This window comes from Hypanus sabinus, chromosome 12 (genome assembly GCF_030144855.1).
Source record: "Hypanus sabinus isolate sHypSab1 chromosome 12, sHypSab1.hap1, whole genome shotgun sequence".
NCBI lineage: Eukaryota > Metazoa > Chordata > Chondrichthyes > Myliobatiformes > Dasyatidae > Hypanus > Hypanus sabinus.
This window is the reverse complement of record NC_082717.1, coordinates 1,614,495-1,631,484: the sequence shown is the minus strand read 5'-3', so window position 1 is coordinate 1,631,484 and position 16,990 is coordinate 1,614,495. Positions and strand designations below refer to the sequence as shown.

The following is a 16,990-nucleotide window of genomic DNA, read 5'->3' as shown; positions in this document are numbered from 1 at the left end:
TTTTTGTGATTTTTATTAACGACCTGGATGTTGGGGTAGAAGGGTGGGTTGGCAAGTTTGCAGATGACACAAAGGTTGGTGGCGTTGTAGATAGTGTAGAGAATTGTCGAAGATTGCAGAGAGACATTGATAGGATGCAGAAGTGGGCTGAGAAGTGGCAGATGGAGTTCAACCCAGAGAAGTGGGAAGTGGTACACTTGGAAGGACAAACTCCAAGGCAGAGCATAAAGTAAATGGCAGGATACTTGGTAGTGTGGAGGAGCAGAGGGATCTGGGGGTACATGTCCACAGATCCCTGAAAGTTGCCTCACAGGTAGATAGGGTAGTTAAGAAAGCTTATGGGGTGTTAGCTTTCATAAGTCGAGGGATAGAATTTAAGAGTTGTGGGGTAATGATGCAGCTCTATAAAACTCTAGTTAGGCCACACTTGGAGTACTGTGTCCAGTTTTGGTCTCCTCACTATAGGAAGAATGTGGAAGCATTGGAAAGGGTACAGAGGAGATTTACCAGGATGCTGCCTGGTTTAGAAAGTGTGGATTATGATCAGAGATTAAGGGAGCTAGGGCTTTACTCTTTGGAGAGAAGGAGGATGAGAGGAGACATGATAGAGGTGTACAAGATATTAAGAGGAATAGACAGAATGGACAGCCAGCACCTCTTCCCCAGGGCACCACTGCTCAGTACAAGAGGATATGGCTTTAAGGTTAGGGGAGGGAAGTTCAGGGGGGATATTAGAGGAAGGTTTTTCACTCAGAGAGTGGTTGGTGCGTGGAATGCACTGCCTGAGTCAGTGGTGGAGGCAGATGAACTAGAGAAGTTTAAGAGACTACTAGACAGGTGTATGGAGGAATTTAAGGTGGGGGGTTATATGGGAGGCAAGGTTTGAAGGTCGGCACAACATTGTGGGCTGAATGGCCTGTAATGTGCTGTACTATTCTATGTTCTATGTTCCATGAAAACAACCTGATTTTCCCAATCCTCTTGCATATTGAAGGTCCCCATTACAATTGACGTTACCCTTATTACATGCCCTTTCCAGTTCCCTCTGCAATCTCAACCCCATATTTTGGTTTCTATTTGGAAGCCCATAATGTTTTTTTAACCCTTGGAGTTTCTTAGCTCCACCCACAAAGATCCAACATTCTCCGACCCTATGTCACCTCTTTCTAAAGATGTAATTATATCCCTTACCAAGAGCCACACCACCAACTATGCCTTCCTGCCTGTCCTTTTGATAGAAAGTATATCCTTTGAAGTTAAGCTCCCAACTATGACCTTCTTTCAACCACGACTCAGTGATGCTCACAACGTCATACCGACCAATCACTAATTACACCATGAGTTCGTCCACCTTATTCCGAATGCTACATGCATTTAAATACAGCACCTTCAGTTCTACATTCTTTGCTCTTTTGAATATTGCCTCTGTGGTACAATTTAAATCTTTACTCCTTCTGCATTTGTACCCAATTATTGGCTTGTCATGTCACCCATCATCCTCAGCTCTATTGTACTGGGTCCCATTCTCCCTGCCATATTTGTTTAAATTACTGCCAACAGCCTTAGCAATCCTGCGCACAACTCTATTGGTCCCCCTTGGATTCAAGTGCAACCCGTCATTTTTGTACAGGTCACACCTGCCCCAGGAGAGGCCCCAATGATTCAGAAATCTGAATCCCTGCCCCCTGCTCCAATTCTTCAGCCACGCATTTATCTGCCATCTCATTCTATTCCTACCCTCACTATTGCTTGGCACAGGCAACAATCCTGAGATGACTACCCTTGAGGTCCTGGTTCTCAGCTTCCTTCCTAACTCCCTGTATTCTGTTTTCAGGACCTCTACTCTTTTTTTGCCTATGTCAATGGTACCAGTATGTATGACTTCTGGCTGTTCATCCTCCTTTTCCAAGATGTTGTATGTTGTGGATGAAGAGCAATTATGAAAGAGCCACGTTAATGTACTTTTTTATTTCTGTTGTATTTTTTAATTTAATTGAACTAATATAATTCACAGTTTTTTCTCTCTATTTTCATGTACAGTTGTCCCCTGCTTTACGAATGTTTACTTTACGCCGCTTCGCTTTTACAAAAGACCTACATTAGCAACACACACAAAATGCTGGTGGAACACAGCAGGCCAGGCAGCATCTATAAGAAGAAGCACTGTCGATGTTTCAGGCCGAGACCCTTCGTCAGTGCTGCCTGGCCTGCTGTGTTCCACCAGCATTTTGTGCGTGTTGCTTGAATTTCCAGCATCTGCAGATTTTCTCATGTTTGCTTTTGAAACCTACATTAGTAACCTGTTTTCACATTACAAAGAGGATTTTCGCTTTTACGAAAATTTTTCTCATATAAATTAATGGTTCTTTGCTTTACAGCATTTCAGCTTAAGAAAGGTTTCATAGGAATGCTCTACATAGGAGGGGACATCTGTATTTACATTGTACTGCTGCCATAAAGTTAACAAATTTCATGACATATGCCGATGATTTTCAACCTGATTCTGGTTCTCATTCTGATGTGTGTTGTAGATGAAGACCGATTATCGAAGAGGAAGAGCATTGGTGACACCATCTCTCTGCAAGTGCAAGTGGAGTCTCGCAATAGTCCGCAAAAGGAAGAGGTACCTCTGACACTGCAGTGGTGTCCAGTGTTGGGTTACAGAGCTTGTAGGTGAATTGGTGTAATGGACTCTCACCAAAGGCTGCTGGGGACCAGTACCAAGCACGAATACAAACTTTCATCAGCACTGTTGCTGGGGAAACTGAGCACAGAGCCAGCTTCATGGAGTCTCTTTTGTGAGGGAAGGTGAAAACAGTTCCATAGAATGGGTACTCCACTGTCTCTATTCTTCCAAAACCAACTAAACAAAATGACCATAAGACAGACGCTGAATTAAGCCATTCAGCTCATTGAGTCTGCGATGCCATTTTACCATTTATTTTCCCTCTCAACCATGTTCTCCTGTCTTCTCCCCATAACTATTGGCACCATGACTAATCAAGGGCTCGTCAACCTCCATTTTAAATATACCCAATGACCATTGGCAACTGTGGCATTTCCTCAGATTCACCAACTTCTGACTAAACAAATTCCTCCTCATCTCTTTCCTAAATGGACATACCTCCATTCTGAGACTGTGCCATCTGGACCTAGATTCAATCACTATAGGAAACATCCTCCCCCCATCCACTCTATCTAGGCCTTTCAATATTCGATAGGTTTCTGCGAGATCCCCCATCATTCTTCTAAACTCCAGCAAGAACAGGCCTAAAGCCACCAAATAACCCTTTCATTCCTGGAATCATTCTTGTCAACACTCTCCAATGTTAGCACATCCTTTTTTACATAAGGCCTAAAACTCCAAGTGAGGCCTCACTGATACCTTACAAAGCCACAGCATTACCTCTTTGCTCTTATATTGTAATCCTCTCCTTATCACTGACTCAACCTGCAAGTGAAGGGGCCACAAAAATGCCTTGGTGGACAGGATTAAGGAAAACGCAAGGTGTTCTACAAGTATGTGAAGAGCAAGAGGATAAGACATGACAGAATGGGACCGATCAAGTGTGACAGTGGGAAAGTGTGTAAGGAAGAGGAAGAGATGGCTCAGGTACTTAATGATTACTTTGCTTCAGTATTCAATACAAGAAAGGATTTTGGCACTTGTAGGGTCAACTTACAGCAACTGAAAAGCTTGAGCATGAAGATATTAAGGAAGAGGATGTGCTGGAGCTTTTGGAAAATATTAAGTAGGATAAGTCACTGGGACAGGACAAAATATATCCCTGGCTACTGTGAGAAGTGAGGGAGGAGATTGCTGAGCCTCTGGCAATGATCTTTGCATCATCAATGAGGATGGGAGAGGTTCCAGTGGATTAGAGGGTTGTGGATGTTGTTCCCTTATTCAAGAAAGGGAGTAGAGATAGCTCAAGAAATTATAGACCAGTGAGTCTTACTCCAGTGGTTGTTAAGTTGATGGAGAAGATCCTGAGATGCAGGATTTATGAACTTTTTTTTTGATTCAAAAAAAGAAGGCAGTGGAAGAGCACCTAATGATTTCCAGCAGGAAGACATTTTGAGTTCTTGGGGGAAGAGAGAGGCCAGACTGCGCAGGTGCGGGAGGTCAGCCAGTTGATCGAACAGTTTAAAAAGAAGGCAGCCATATCCAGCGGGCAGCGTTGGGAGCGGGCAGCGGAGTGAGAGGCAGCAGAGTGAAAGGGCTTTGGCTCCACGGGCTTCGGCAGTAATGGGACGAGGTGAGGCAGTTGTTGATTGCAAAAGGAGGTAGTATGTGTGTGAGGCCAGTTTTCTGTGGTTGGTGTCAGATGTGGGAGGTCCTGGAGACTCCCGGCATCCCAGACGGCCACATCTGCACCTGGTGCATCGAGATACAACTCCTAAGGGACCGTGTTAGGGAACTGGAGATGCAGCTCAAAGACCTTCATCTGCTCAGGGAGAGTGAGGAGGTGATAGAGAGGAGTTACAGACAGGTGGTCACTCCGGGGCCACGGGGGACAGAGAAATGGATCACAGTCAGGAAAGGGAAGGGAAGAGTCAGGTACTAGAGAGTACCCCTGTGGCTGTACCCCTTGACAATAAGTACTCCTGTTTGTGTACTGTTGGGGGGTACAGCCTACCTGGGGGAATCAACAGTGGCCGTTGCCTTTTGCACAGAGTTTGGCCCTGTGGCTCAGAAGGGTAGGGAAAGGAAGAGGAAGGCAGTAGTGATAGCAAATGCTATAGTCAGGGGTTCTGATAGGTGATTCTGTGGACGCAGGAAAGAAACTTGGATAGTAGTTTGCCTCCCAGGTGCCAGGGTCCGGGATGTTTCTGATCACGTCCAAGATATCCTGCGGTGGGAGGGAGAACAGCCAGAGGTCATGGTACATATTGGTACCAATGACATGGGTAGGAAAAGGGAAGAGGTCCTGAAAGAAGATTACAGGGAGTTAGGAAGGAAGTTGAAAAGCAGGACCTCAAAGGTAGTAACCTGGGGGTTACTGCCTATGCCACAAGACAGTGAGAATAGGAATAGAATGAGATAGAGGATAAATGCATTGCTGAGGGATTGGAGCAGGGGGCAGGGATTCAGATTTCTGGATCATTGGGACCTCTTTTGGGGTGGGTGTGACCTGTACAAAAAGGACAGGTTGCATTTGAATCCCAGGTGGGACCAATACCCTGGTGGGCAGGTTTGATAGAGCTGTTGGGCAGGTTTGATAGAGCTGTTGGGCAGGTTTGATAGAGCTGTTGGGCAGGGTTTAAACTAGTTTGGCAAGGGGGGGTGGGAATCAGAATGTGAGTGCAGGGATTAAGGTGGAAGGACAAGGGCATGATGCTAAGAGTTCTGAGTTGATGAGGAAGGACAGGCAGGGGACAGAACATAATTGTAGCCAGTTAGAGGGGTTGAAATGTGTCTATTTCAATGCTAGGAGTATTAGGAACAAGGAGAATGAACTTAGAGCATGGATTAGTACGTGGAACTACAATGTTGTGGCCGTTACTGAAACTTGGTTGGAGGAAGGGCAGGATTGGATGATGCAGGTCCCGGGGTTCCGGTGTTTTAAAAGGAATAGGATGGGGGGGTAGAAAAGGGGGGAATGGCATTGCTGGTCATGGATAGTATCACGGCTATAGAAAGGGAGGATGCTGCAGAGGGAGTGTCCACAGAGTCGGTCTGGGTGGAAGTCAGAAATAGGACGGGATCAATCACTGTGCTGGGAGTAGTCTATAGGCCCCCAAATAGCCCTCAGGACATAGAGGAGCAGATAAGCAGGCTGATTTTAGAATGTAGCAGGAAATACAGGGTAGTAGTTATGGGTGATTTCAAGTTCCCTCATATTGACTGGCACCTCCTGAGTGCAAGGGGGATAGATGGGGCTGAATTTGTCAGGTTTGTTCAAGAAGGATTCCTGACACAGTATGTGGACTGGCCGACGAGAGGAGAGGCTATACTGGATCTAGTTCTGGGTAATGAACCTGGCCAGGTGACAGACCTCTTGGTGGGGGAGCATTTTAAAGGGATAAAATCAGACGAAATGGTAATGTGCTTAACTGGGGAAGGGCTAACTTTGAAGGGATGAGGCAGGAACTAGCAAGAGTAAATTGGAAACAGATGTTCAGAGGGGAAAGCACAGAAGTAATGTGGGAGAAGTTTAGGAACCACTTGAGCTGGGTTCAGGATAGGTTTGTTCCACTGAGGCAAGGAAAAAATGGTCGGAAAAGGGAACCATGGCTGACGAAACATGTGAGGCAGCTCGTCAAGAGGAAAAAGGAAGCATATGTTAGATATAAGAAGCAGGAAGTAGGAGAGGCTTATGAGAAATATAGGGTAGCCAGGAAGGAGCTAAAGAAAGGACTTAGGAGAGCTCGAAGGGGGCATGAGAAGGCCTTGGCATGTAGGATTAAGGAGAACCCCAAGGCGTTCTATGCATATGTGAAGAATAGGAGGATGACGAGAACGAAGGTGGGACTGCTAAAGGATAAAGAGGGCAACATGTGCCTGGAAGCCGAGGAGGTTGGGGAGGTCCTAAATGAATACTTTGCTTCAGTATTCACAAATGAAAAGGATCTTGATCAGGATGATGTCGAAGTAGAGTGGGCCTGTGTGCTGGACAATGGTTGGAGATTAAGGAAGAAGTAGTGCTGGATCTTCTTAAAAACATTAAGATTGATAAATCCCCAGGGCCAGATATGATACACCCCAGGTTGTTGTGGGAATTGAGAGGAGAGATCGCAGGAGCATTAGCTATGATCTTTGGCTGCAAGGGAAGTGCCAGAGGACTGGAGAATGACAAATGTAGTTCCCTTGTTTAAAAAAGGTAATAGGGAGAAACCTGTGAACTATAGACCAGTGAGTCTTACGTCAGTGGTATGCAAATTACTGGAAAAGATTCTTAAGGAGAGGATCCTTTAGGGGTATTTAAGAGCCTCTTGGACAGGCACATGGATGAAAGAAAAATGGAGGGTTATGGGGTAGTGTGGGTTTAGCACTTTTTTTAAAGGATTGTATGGGTCAGCACAACATTGAGGGCTGAAGGGCCTGTACTGTGCTGTAGTGTTCTATGTTTAATAGTCAGCATGGCTTTGTGAAAGAGAGGTCACGCCTTACGAGCCTGATTGAATTTTTTGAGAATGTGACCAAACACATTGATGAAGGCAGAGCAGTAGATGTAGTGTTTATGGTTTTCAGCAAGGCATTTGACAAGGTACACCATACAAGGCTTATTGAGAAAGTAAGGAGGCATGGGATCCAAAGGGATATTGTTTTGTGGATCCACAACTGGCTTGCCCACGGAAGGCAAAGAGTGGTTGTAAATGGGTCATATTCTGCATGGACATTGGTGACCAGTGGTGTGCCTCAGGGATTCAGTGGGACCCCTACTCTTCATGATTTTTATAAATGACCTGGGTGAGGAAGTGGAGGGAAGGGTTAGTAAATTTGCTGATAACACAAAGGTTGGAGGTGTTGTGGATAGTGTGGAGGGCTGTCAGAGGTTACAGCAGGACATCGATAAGATGCAAAACTGTGTTGAGAAGGGGCAGATGGAGTTCATCCCACATTAGTGTGAGGTGGTTCATTTTGGTAGGTCAAATATGTTGGCAGAATATAGCATTAATGGCAAGGCTCTTGGCAGTGTGGAGGATCAGAGGGATCTTGGGGTCTGAGTCCATAGGACCCTCAAAGCTGCTACGCAGGTTGACTCTGTGGTTATGAAGACATACTGTGCATTGGACTTCATCAATCGTGGGATTGAGTTTAAGAGCCAAGGGCAATGTTTCAGCTATACAGAAACCTGGTCAGACCCCACTTGGAGTACTGTGCTCAGTTCTGGTTGCCTCACTACAGGAAGGATGTAGAAGCCATAGAAAATGTGCAGAGGAAATTTACAAGGATGTTGCCTGGATTGGGGAGCATGCCTTATGAGAATAGGTTGAGTGAATTCGGCCTTTTTTCCTTGGAGCAACCGAGGATGAGAGGTGACCTAATAGAGGTATGTAAGATGATGCATTGATTGTGTAGATAGAGGCTTTTTCCCAGGACTGAAATGGCTAGAATAAGAGGGCATAGTTTTAAGGTGCTTGGAAATAGGTACAGAGGAGATGTCAGGGTTAAGTTTTTTATGCAGAGAGTGGTGAGCGCGTGGAATGGACTGCCGGCAACGGTGGTGGATGTGAAAACGATAGGGTCATTTTAGAGACTTCTGGATGGATACATGAAGCTTAGGAAAATAGAGGGCTATGGGTAAGCCTAGTAGGTAGTTCTAAGGTAAGGACATGTCCAGTACAACTTTGTGAGCCAAAAGGCCTGTATTGTGCTGTAGGTTTTCTATGTTTCTGTGAACCTTTAGGGAATCCTATGTGAGGAATCCTGAGTCCCTTTGCAACTGTGATTTCTGAATTTTCTCCCTGTTAGAAAATAGTCTGTGCTTTTGTTCCTTCTACCAAAGTGCATGACCAGACTCTTCCCAACAATGAATTCCATCTGCCACTTCATCACTCATTCTCCTAATTTGGCTTTGTCTTTTTGCAGACTCCCTGCTTCCTCCACCTATCTTTGTATCATCTGCAAGCTTGGCAGCAAAGTCATCAGTTCCTTCATCCAAACCACTGATATTTCACGTGTACATATGCAGCCCCTCTACTAACCTCTGTGAACACCACGAGTCACCAGCACAATCAGAAAAGGACTCCTTCATTACCATTCTTTTTATTTAGCAATACAGTGTGGAGAAGGTCCCTTCTAACTGTTTGAGCCATACCATCTCAGCAACCCACAACCCTGATTAACTGATTATCCCTAACCTAATCACAGGACAATTTGCAATTACCAATCCATTAACCTATATGTCTTTGAACTTGGGGAGCAAACCGGAGTCTCAATCGGTTCAATAGGAATACTGTATATAATGTCAAAGAAATTCTTTACAATATCCATCCTGAAATTCTTTTTCTTCGCAAACCTCCACTCAAAGAAAAACACACGCATTCCATGGGGAGGACGTACAGAGACCCCTTAAAGAATAGTGCTGGATTTGTTCTCTAAACTCTGAACACTCTGAGCTGTAGTGCTAACCACTACACTAACGTGCTGTCTACCTGTCAGCTCAATGCACCTCCTACAAGTGGAGTTATCAAGGAGACTGGAGTTTCCCATGTCTCACAGGAAGGACATACCACTAACCCTGGGCCCATTCTCACCTACATACTGTTACACAAAGCATTCTCTGAGCAAGTAACAGGCAGGGTAGACCATATAGAGAATCAGTTGATATTGTGGAGTTAGATTTTCAGAAGGCCTTTGACAAGGTGTCACACATGAGGCTGCTTAACAAGAGCCCTTAACATAAGCCCATGTTATTAAAGTAAAGATACTAACATAGATAGAGCATTGGCTGATTGGCAGGAGGCAAAGTGTGGGAATAAAGAGAGCATTTTCTAGTTTGCCCTCAATGACCACTGGTGTTCCACAGAGGTTGGTATTGGGACCACTACCTTTACATTATATGGCAACAGTTTGGATGAGAATTGATGGCATTGTGGCCAAGTTAGCCGACTTTCTGGGTTGCATATGTTACTTTAGTCACCATGCCAACTAAGCTTAAAGGATGATGGGACATAGGAATGCCTGATGCACAGGAGGAGCTGCAATAACACAGAGGAGGTGGCATTTCTCCTCTGTTACACAGAAGGAAATCACATCAATTTATTATTTAGAGATACAGCTTGGTAACAGGCAGGGGCCTTCAGGGCCAAAGAGTCCATGCTGCCAACTGCACCAATCTGGCCAATTAAACATATAAAGCCTACAACACAATACAGGCCCTTCGGCCCACAATGCTGTGCTGAACATATACTTTAGAAATAACCTAGGGTTACCCACAGCCCTCTATTTTCTAAGCTCCATGTACCCAACCAAGAGTCTCTTAAAAGACCCTATCGTTTTCACTTCCACCACTGGTGCTGGCAGCCAATTCCATGCACTCACTGCTCTCTGCTTAAAAAACCTTACCCTTGACATCTCCTCTGTACCTACTTCCAAGCACCTTAAAACTATGCCCTCTTGTATTAGCTATTTCAGCCCTGGGAGAAAAGCCACTGGCTATCCACACTATCAATGCCTCTCATCATCTTATACCCCTCTATCAGTTACCTCTCATCCTCCGTCACTCCAAGGAGAAAAGGCCAAGTTCACTCAACCTATTCTCATAAAGCATGCTCCCCAATCCAGGCAACAGCCTTGTAGGTCTCCTCTGCACCCTTTCTATGGTTTCCACATCCTTCCTGTAAAGAGACAACCAAACTGAGCACAGTTAAGCCAATAAGGTGTGGGTGTCTGTAAAATGGGAGGAGGCTGCAGCACCCAGAGGAAACCCACACAGTCGTGGGAAGAATGTAGAGACGGTGGCAGGAATTGATCCCGGGCTGCTGGTTTTGTAATAGCTTCACGCTAACCGTTATACTGCCAAGCTGCCCTTACGGTACTGTACCGACCCAATGTGAATTAATCATGGTTCTCCTCAGCATTCTGCATCTCGCGTGCATTCAGTTCTTACAGGGAACGGCAGTAACGTGCGATGTTTATACCTTCTTACAGAAGATGCCAGCTGAGGAAATCACCTATGAAATACTGAAGAAAGCAATAGGTAGGTCCAGTTTCTTTCTGAGAGCAGGGCATCTCCCTGCAATGAGGGTTCTTGCATGCTGAGCTACAGTTTGCTGTAAATGAATGTGACATCTTTCTGTATTGATGCAGAAGTCAAGCTGCTGCAGTTGTCCCTCCAGCAGAAGCCCTCAACACATTAATTGTATGGGGACACTGACTTGTGACACTTCCAGCTCATGAAGAAGCTGGTCAAATCCTGTTGATAGAGTAATGTTGCCAAGACTTGCGGGCTTGAGTCACAGGGAGAGATTGGTCAGGCTTTATTCTGTAGGACATGGGAGACGGAGTCACAGAGAGAGATTGGTCAGGCTTTATTCCGTAGGACATGGGAGACGGAGTCACAGGGAGAGATTGGGCAGAATTTATTCCGTAGGACATGGGAGACGGAGTCACAGGGAGAGATTGGGCAGAATTTATTCCATAGGACATGGAAGACAGAGTCACAGAGAGAGATTGAGCAGAATTTATTCCATAGGACATGGAAGACAGAGTCACAGAGAGAGATTAGGCAGAATTTATTCCATAGGACATGGGAGACGGAGTCACAGAGAGAGATTGGGTAGACTTTATTCCATAGGACATGGAAGACAGAGTCACAGAGAGAGATTGGGTAGACTTTATTCCGTAGGACATGGCAGAGTGAGTCACAGGGAGAGATTGGGCAGAATTTATTCCGTAGGACATGGAAGACGGAGTCACAGAGAGAGATTGAGCAGAATCTGTTCCGTAGGACATGGCAAAGTGAGTCACGGAGAGATTGGGCAGAATTTATTCCTTGGCACATGGGAGAGTCACAGGGAGAGATTGGGCAGAATTTACTCTTTGGGAAGTAGGAGACCAAGGCGTGATTTTATTGAAGTGTGTAAAGTCACATGGAGTGTAAGCAGGGTGAATACATGCACCTTTACTTCCCAGAAAAAGGTTATCAAAGAGGACTGGGGATAGGGTTTAGATGGGAGGAGAAGGATTTGGAAAGTATCTGCAGGGCAACTTTATATTCAGAGGGTGATGGGTACATGGAATGAGCTGCCAGAGGAAGTGGTTGTGGTGAGTACAATAACAACCTTTCGAAGCCATTTGGATAGGTGTGTGGAGAGGAAATATCAAGTGACAATGAATTCCACAGATTCACACCTCTTTGGTCAATGAAATTCCTCCTCATTTCTGTTCATTGATTCTGCCATGTCTTTTGTCCAGAAGATGGTGGAGCAGTGGAGGAACAGGAGAGAGAAAGGAGGCGGTTGGTGGTGGAGAAGTTTCAGAAGGCACCATTTGAAGAGATTGCAGCACACTGTGGAGCGAGGGTAAGGACGTGCCCTGTAAGGACTGAGCCCACTGTGGAGAGAGGGTAAGCACTGCCCTGTAAGGACTGTGCCCACTGTGGAGAGAGGGTAAGGACGTGCCCTGTAAGGACTGTCCCCACTGTGGAGAGAGGGTAAGGACTGCCTGTACGAACCGTGCCCACTGTGGAGAGAGGGTAAGGACATGTCCTGTAAGGACTGTGCCCACTGTGGAGAGAGTGTAAGGACGTGCTCGGTAAGGACTGTGCCCACTGTGGAGAGAGGGTAAGGACGTGCCCTGTAAGGACTGTGCCCACTGTGGAGAGAGGGTAAGGACGTGCCCTGTAAGGACTGTGCCCACTGTGGAGAGAGGGTAAGGACGTGCCCTGTAAGGACTGTGCCCACTGTGGAGAGAGGGTAAGGATTGCCCTGTAAGGACTGTGCCCACTGTGGAGAGAGGGTAAGGACTGCTCTGTAAGGACTGTGCCCACTGTGGAGAGGGTAAGGACGTGGTCTGTAAGGACTGTGTCCACTGTGGAGAGAGGGTAAGGACGTGCCCTGTGAGGACTGTGCCCACTGTGGAGAGAGGGTAAGGACATGGTCTGTAAGGACTGTGCCCACTGTGGAGAGAGTGTAAGGACGTGCCCTGTAAGGACTGTGCCCACTGTGGAGAGAGGGTAAGGACTGCCTGTAAGGACTGTGCCCACTGTGGAGAGAGGGTAAGGACTGCTCTGTAAGGACTGTGCCCACTGTGGAGAGAGGGTAAGGACTGCTCTGTAAGGACTGTGCCCACTGTGGAGAGAGGGTAAGGACTGCTCTGTAAGGACTGTGCCCACTGTGGAGAGAGGGTAAGGACTGCTCTGTAAGGACTGTGCCCACTGTGGAGAGAGGGTAACGACATGCTCTGTAAGGACTGTGCCCACTGTGGAGAGAGGGTAAGGATGTGCCCTGTAAGGGCTGTGCCCACTGTGGAGAGAGGGTAAGGACTGCCTGTAAGGACTGTGCCCACTGTGGAGAGAGGCTAAGGACATGTCCTGTAAGGACTGTGCCCACTGTGGAGAGAGGGTAAGGACTGCCTGTAAGGACTGTGCCCACTGTGGAGAGAGTTTAAGGATGTGCCCTGTAAGGGCTGTGCCCACTGTGGAGAGAGGGTAAGGACTGCTCTGTAAGGACTGTGCCCACTGTGGAGAGAGGGTAAGGACTGCCTGTAAGGACTGTGCCCACTGTGGAGAGAGGGTAAGGACTGCTCTGTAAGGACTGTGCCCACTGTGGAGAGTGGGTAAGCACGTGCCCTGTAAGGACTGTGCCCACTGTGGAGGGAGGGTAAGGATGTGCTCTGTAAGGACTGTGCCCACTGTGGAGAGAGGGTAAGGGCTGCCCTGTAAGGATTGAGCCCACTGTGGAGAGAGGGTAAGGACTTGCTCTGTAAGGACTGACCCCCTGTGGAGAGAGGGTAAGGACTGCTCTGTAAGAACTGTGCCCACTGTGGAGAGAGGGTAAGGACGTGCCCTGTAAGGACTGTGCCCACTGTGGAGAGAGGGTAAGGACTGCTCTGTAAGGACTGTGCCCACTGTGGATAGAGGGTAGGACGTAACCTGTAAGGACTGTGCCCACTGTGGAGAGAGGGTAAGGACTGTGCGCACTGTGGAGAGGGTAAGGACGTGCCCTGTAAGGACTGTGCCCACTGTGGAGAGAGGGTACGGACTGCCCTGTAAGGACTGTGCCCACTGTGGAGAGAGGGCAAGGACGTGCTCTGTAAGGACTGTGCCCACTGTGGAATGAGGGTAAGGACTGCTCTGTAAGGACTGTGCCCACTGTGGAGAGAGGGTAAGGACTGCCCTGTAAGGACTGTGCCCACTGTGGAGAGAGGGTAAGGACTGCTCTGTAAGGACTGTGCCCACTGTGGAGAGAGGGTAAGGACTGCTCTGTAAGGACTGTGCCCACTGTGGAGAGAGGGTAAGGACTGCTCTGTAAGGACTGTGCCCACTGTGGAGAAAGGGCAAGGACGTGCCCTGTAAGGACTGTGCCCACTGTGGAGAGAGGGTAAGGACTGCTCTGTAAGGATTGAGCCCACTGTGGAGAGAGGGTAAGGACTGCTCTGTAAGGACTGTGCCCACTGTGGAGAGAGAGTAAGGACTGCCTGTAAGGACTGTGCCCACTGTGTAGAGAGGGTAAGGACTGTTCTGTAAGGACTGTGCCCACTGTGGAGAGAGGGTAAGGACTGCTCTGTAAGGACTGTGTCCACTGTGGAGAGAGGGTAAGGATTGCCCTGTAAGGACTGTGCCCACTGTGGAGAGAGGGTAAGGACTGCTCTGTAAGGACTGTGTCCACTGTGGAGAGAGGGTAAGGATTGCCCTGTAAGGACTGTGCCCACTGTGGAGAAAGGGCAAGGACGTGCCCTGTAAGGACTGTGCCCACTGTGGAGAGAGGGTAAGGACTGCTCTGTAAGGACTGTGCCCACTGTGGAGAGAGGGTAAGGACGTGCCCTGTAAGGACTGTGCCCACTGTGGAGAGAGGGTAAGGGCTGCTCTGTAAGGACTGTGCCCACTGTGGAGAGAGGGTAAGGGCTGCCCTGTAAGGACTGTGCCCACTGTGGAGAGAGGGTAAGGACTGCTCTGTAAGGACTGTGCCCACTGTGGAGAGAGGGTAAGGACTGCCTGTAAGGACTGTGCCCACTGTGGAGAGAGGGTAAGGACTGCTCTGTAAGGACTGTGCCCACTGTGGAGAGTGGGTAAGCATGTGCCCTGTAAGGACTGTGCCCACTGTGGAGGGAGGGTAAGGATGTGCTCTGTAAGGACTGTGCCCACTGTGGAGAGAGGGTAAGGACTTGCTCTGTAAGGACTGACCCCCTGTGGAGAGAGGGTAAGGACTGCCTGTAAGGACTGTGCCCACTGTGGGGAGAGGGTACGGACTGCCCTGTAAGGACTGTGCCCACTGTGGATAGAGGGTAGGACGTAACCTGTAAGGACTGTGCCCACTGTGGAGAGAGGGTAAGGACTGTGCGCACTGTGGAGAGGGTAAGGACGTGCCCTGTAAGGACTGTGCCCACTGTGGAGAGAGGGTACGGACTGCCCTGTAAGGACTGTGCCCACTGTGGAGAGAGGGTAACGACATGCTCTGTAAGGACTGTGCCCACTGTGGAGAGAGGGTAAGGACTGCTCTGTAAGGACTGTGTCCACTGTGGAGAGAGGGTAAGGATTGCCCTGTAAGGACTGTGCCCACTGTGGAGAAAGGGCAAGGACGTGCCCTGTAAGGACTGTGCCCACTGTGGAGAGAGGGTAAGGACTGCTCTGTAAGGACTGTGCCCACTGTGGAGAGAGGGTAAGGACTGCTCTGTAAGGACTGTGTCCACTGTGGAGAGAGGGTAAGGACTGCTCTGTAAGGACTGTGTCCACTGTGGAGAGAGGGTAAGGATTGCCCTGTAAGGACTGTGCCCACTGTGGAGAAAGGGCAAGGACGTGCCCTGTAAGGACTGTGCCCACTGTGGAGAGAGGGTAAGGACTGCTCTGTAAGGACTGTGCCCACTGTGGAGAGTGGGTAAGGACATGTTCTGTAAGGACTGTGCCCACTGTGGAGAGAGGGTAAGGACATGTCTTGTAAGGACTGTGCCCACTGTGGAGAGAGGGTAAGAACGTGCCCTATAAGGACTGTGCTCACTATGCAGAGAGGGTAAGGACTGCTCTGTAAGGACTGTGTCCACTGTGGAGCGAGGGTAAGGACGTGCCCTGTAAGGACTGTGCCCACTGTGGAGAGAGGGTAAGGGCTGCCCTGTAAGGACTGTGCCCACTGTGGAGAGTGGGTAAGGACATGTTCTGTAAGGACTGTGCCCACTGTGGAGAAAGGGTAAGGACTGTGCCCACTGTGGAGAGAGGGTAAGGGCTGCCCTGTAAGGACTGTGCCCACTGTGGAGAGTGGGTAAGGACATGTTCTGTAAGGACTGTGTCCACTGTGGAGAGAGTGTAAGGACATGCCGTGTAAGGACTGTGCCCAGTGTGGAGTGAGGATGATATCATTTGCAATGAATTCCACAGATTCACCACCCTCAGACTAAAGAAATTCCTCCTTATCTCTGTTTTAAAATTCCCACTATTCTGAGGCTGTCATCTGGTTCTTGACTCTCCCACTATAGGAAACATCCTTTCCGGATCTACTCTATCTATGCCCAGCCAGTCGATGTCAGCCTTTACCCCCTCGTGAACAAGCAACTCTAACCTCCTGAACACTTCAACCCCACCTCCTCCTTTAAACTGTTCCCCTTCTCTTCCCTCCAGTTTTATCTTGAACTAATTGAGTTCTGTGGCACTCAAATGGTGGGTTGCATTTCCCACACACTGATTGTTCAGTGCACTGGGATCAAGAGGTCTCAATGATCAGACCTGAAGCATTTGGTCCCCTGCCACTGCAGGAGATGGGAGATTTAAATTTCAAATATTGAAACAAGTTTGGAATACAAACTATACTATTTGTGATCTTGAAACCATGAGACTGTCAACAAATCCATAAGACCAAAAGACATTAGAGTAGAGTGACTTGACATCCAGTGCCATCTGTGGCAATTAATTGTACAGATCACAACCCTCTGGCTGAAGAAATTCCTCCTCATCTCAGTTCGGAATCAGAATCACTGGCATGTGACGTGAAATTTGTTAACTTAGCAGTGGCAGTTCAATGCAATACGTAATATAGCAGAGGAAAAAAATTATAATAAATTAAATAAAAACAATAATAATTCTTTGACAAATCTTATTGAATTTTTTGAAGAGGTTACTAGGAAAGTTGACAAGGGTAAAGCAGTGGATGTTTTCTATATGGACTTCAGTAAGGCTTTTGACAACATTCCGCACGGAAGTTTCAATCGTTATGTATTAATATTGAAGTAGTAAAATGGATTCAACAGTGGCTGGATGGGAGATGCCAGAGAGTAGTGGTGGATAACTGTTTATCAGGTTGGAGGCCGGTGACTAGTGGTGTGCCTCAGGGATCTGTACTGGGTCCAATGTTGTTTATCATATACATTAATGATCTGGATGATGGGGTGGTA

General features: G+C 47.6%; 1 protein-coding gene across 1 annotated transcript in view; it reads left to right on the top strand.

Moving 5' to 3' along the window:
* LOC132402551 (protein EFR3 homolog B-like) overlaps positions 1 to 16,990 on the top strand; it is a 194,241-nt gene that overhangs the window by 170,798 nt on the left and 6,453 nt on the right. Inside the window, exons 20-22 of the mRNA XM_059985416.1 lie at positions 2,532 to 2,623; positions 10,601 to 10,649; positions 11,867 to 11,973. Coding sequence (XP_059841399.1) covers positions 2,532 to 2,623; positions 10,601 to 10,649; positions 11,867 to 11,973 — 248 coding nt within the window. The remainder of the gene's footprint in view (positions 1 to 2,531; positions 2,624 to 10,600; positions 10,650 to 11,866; positions 11,974 to 16,990) is intronic.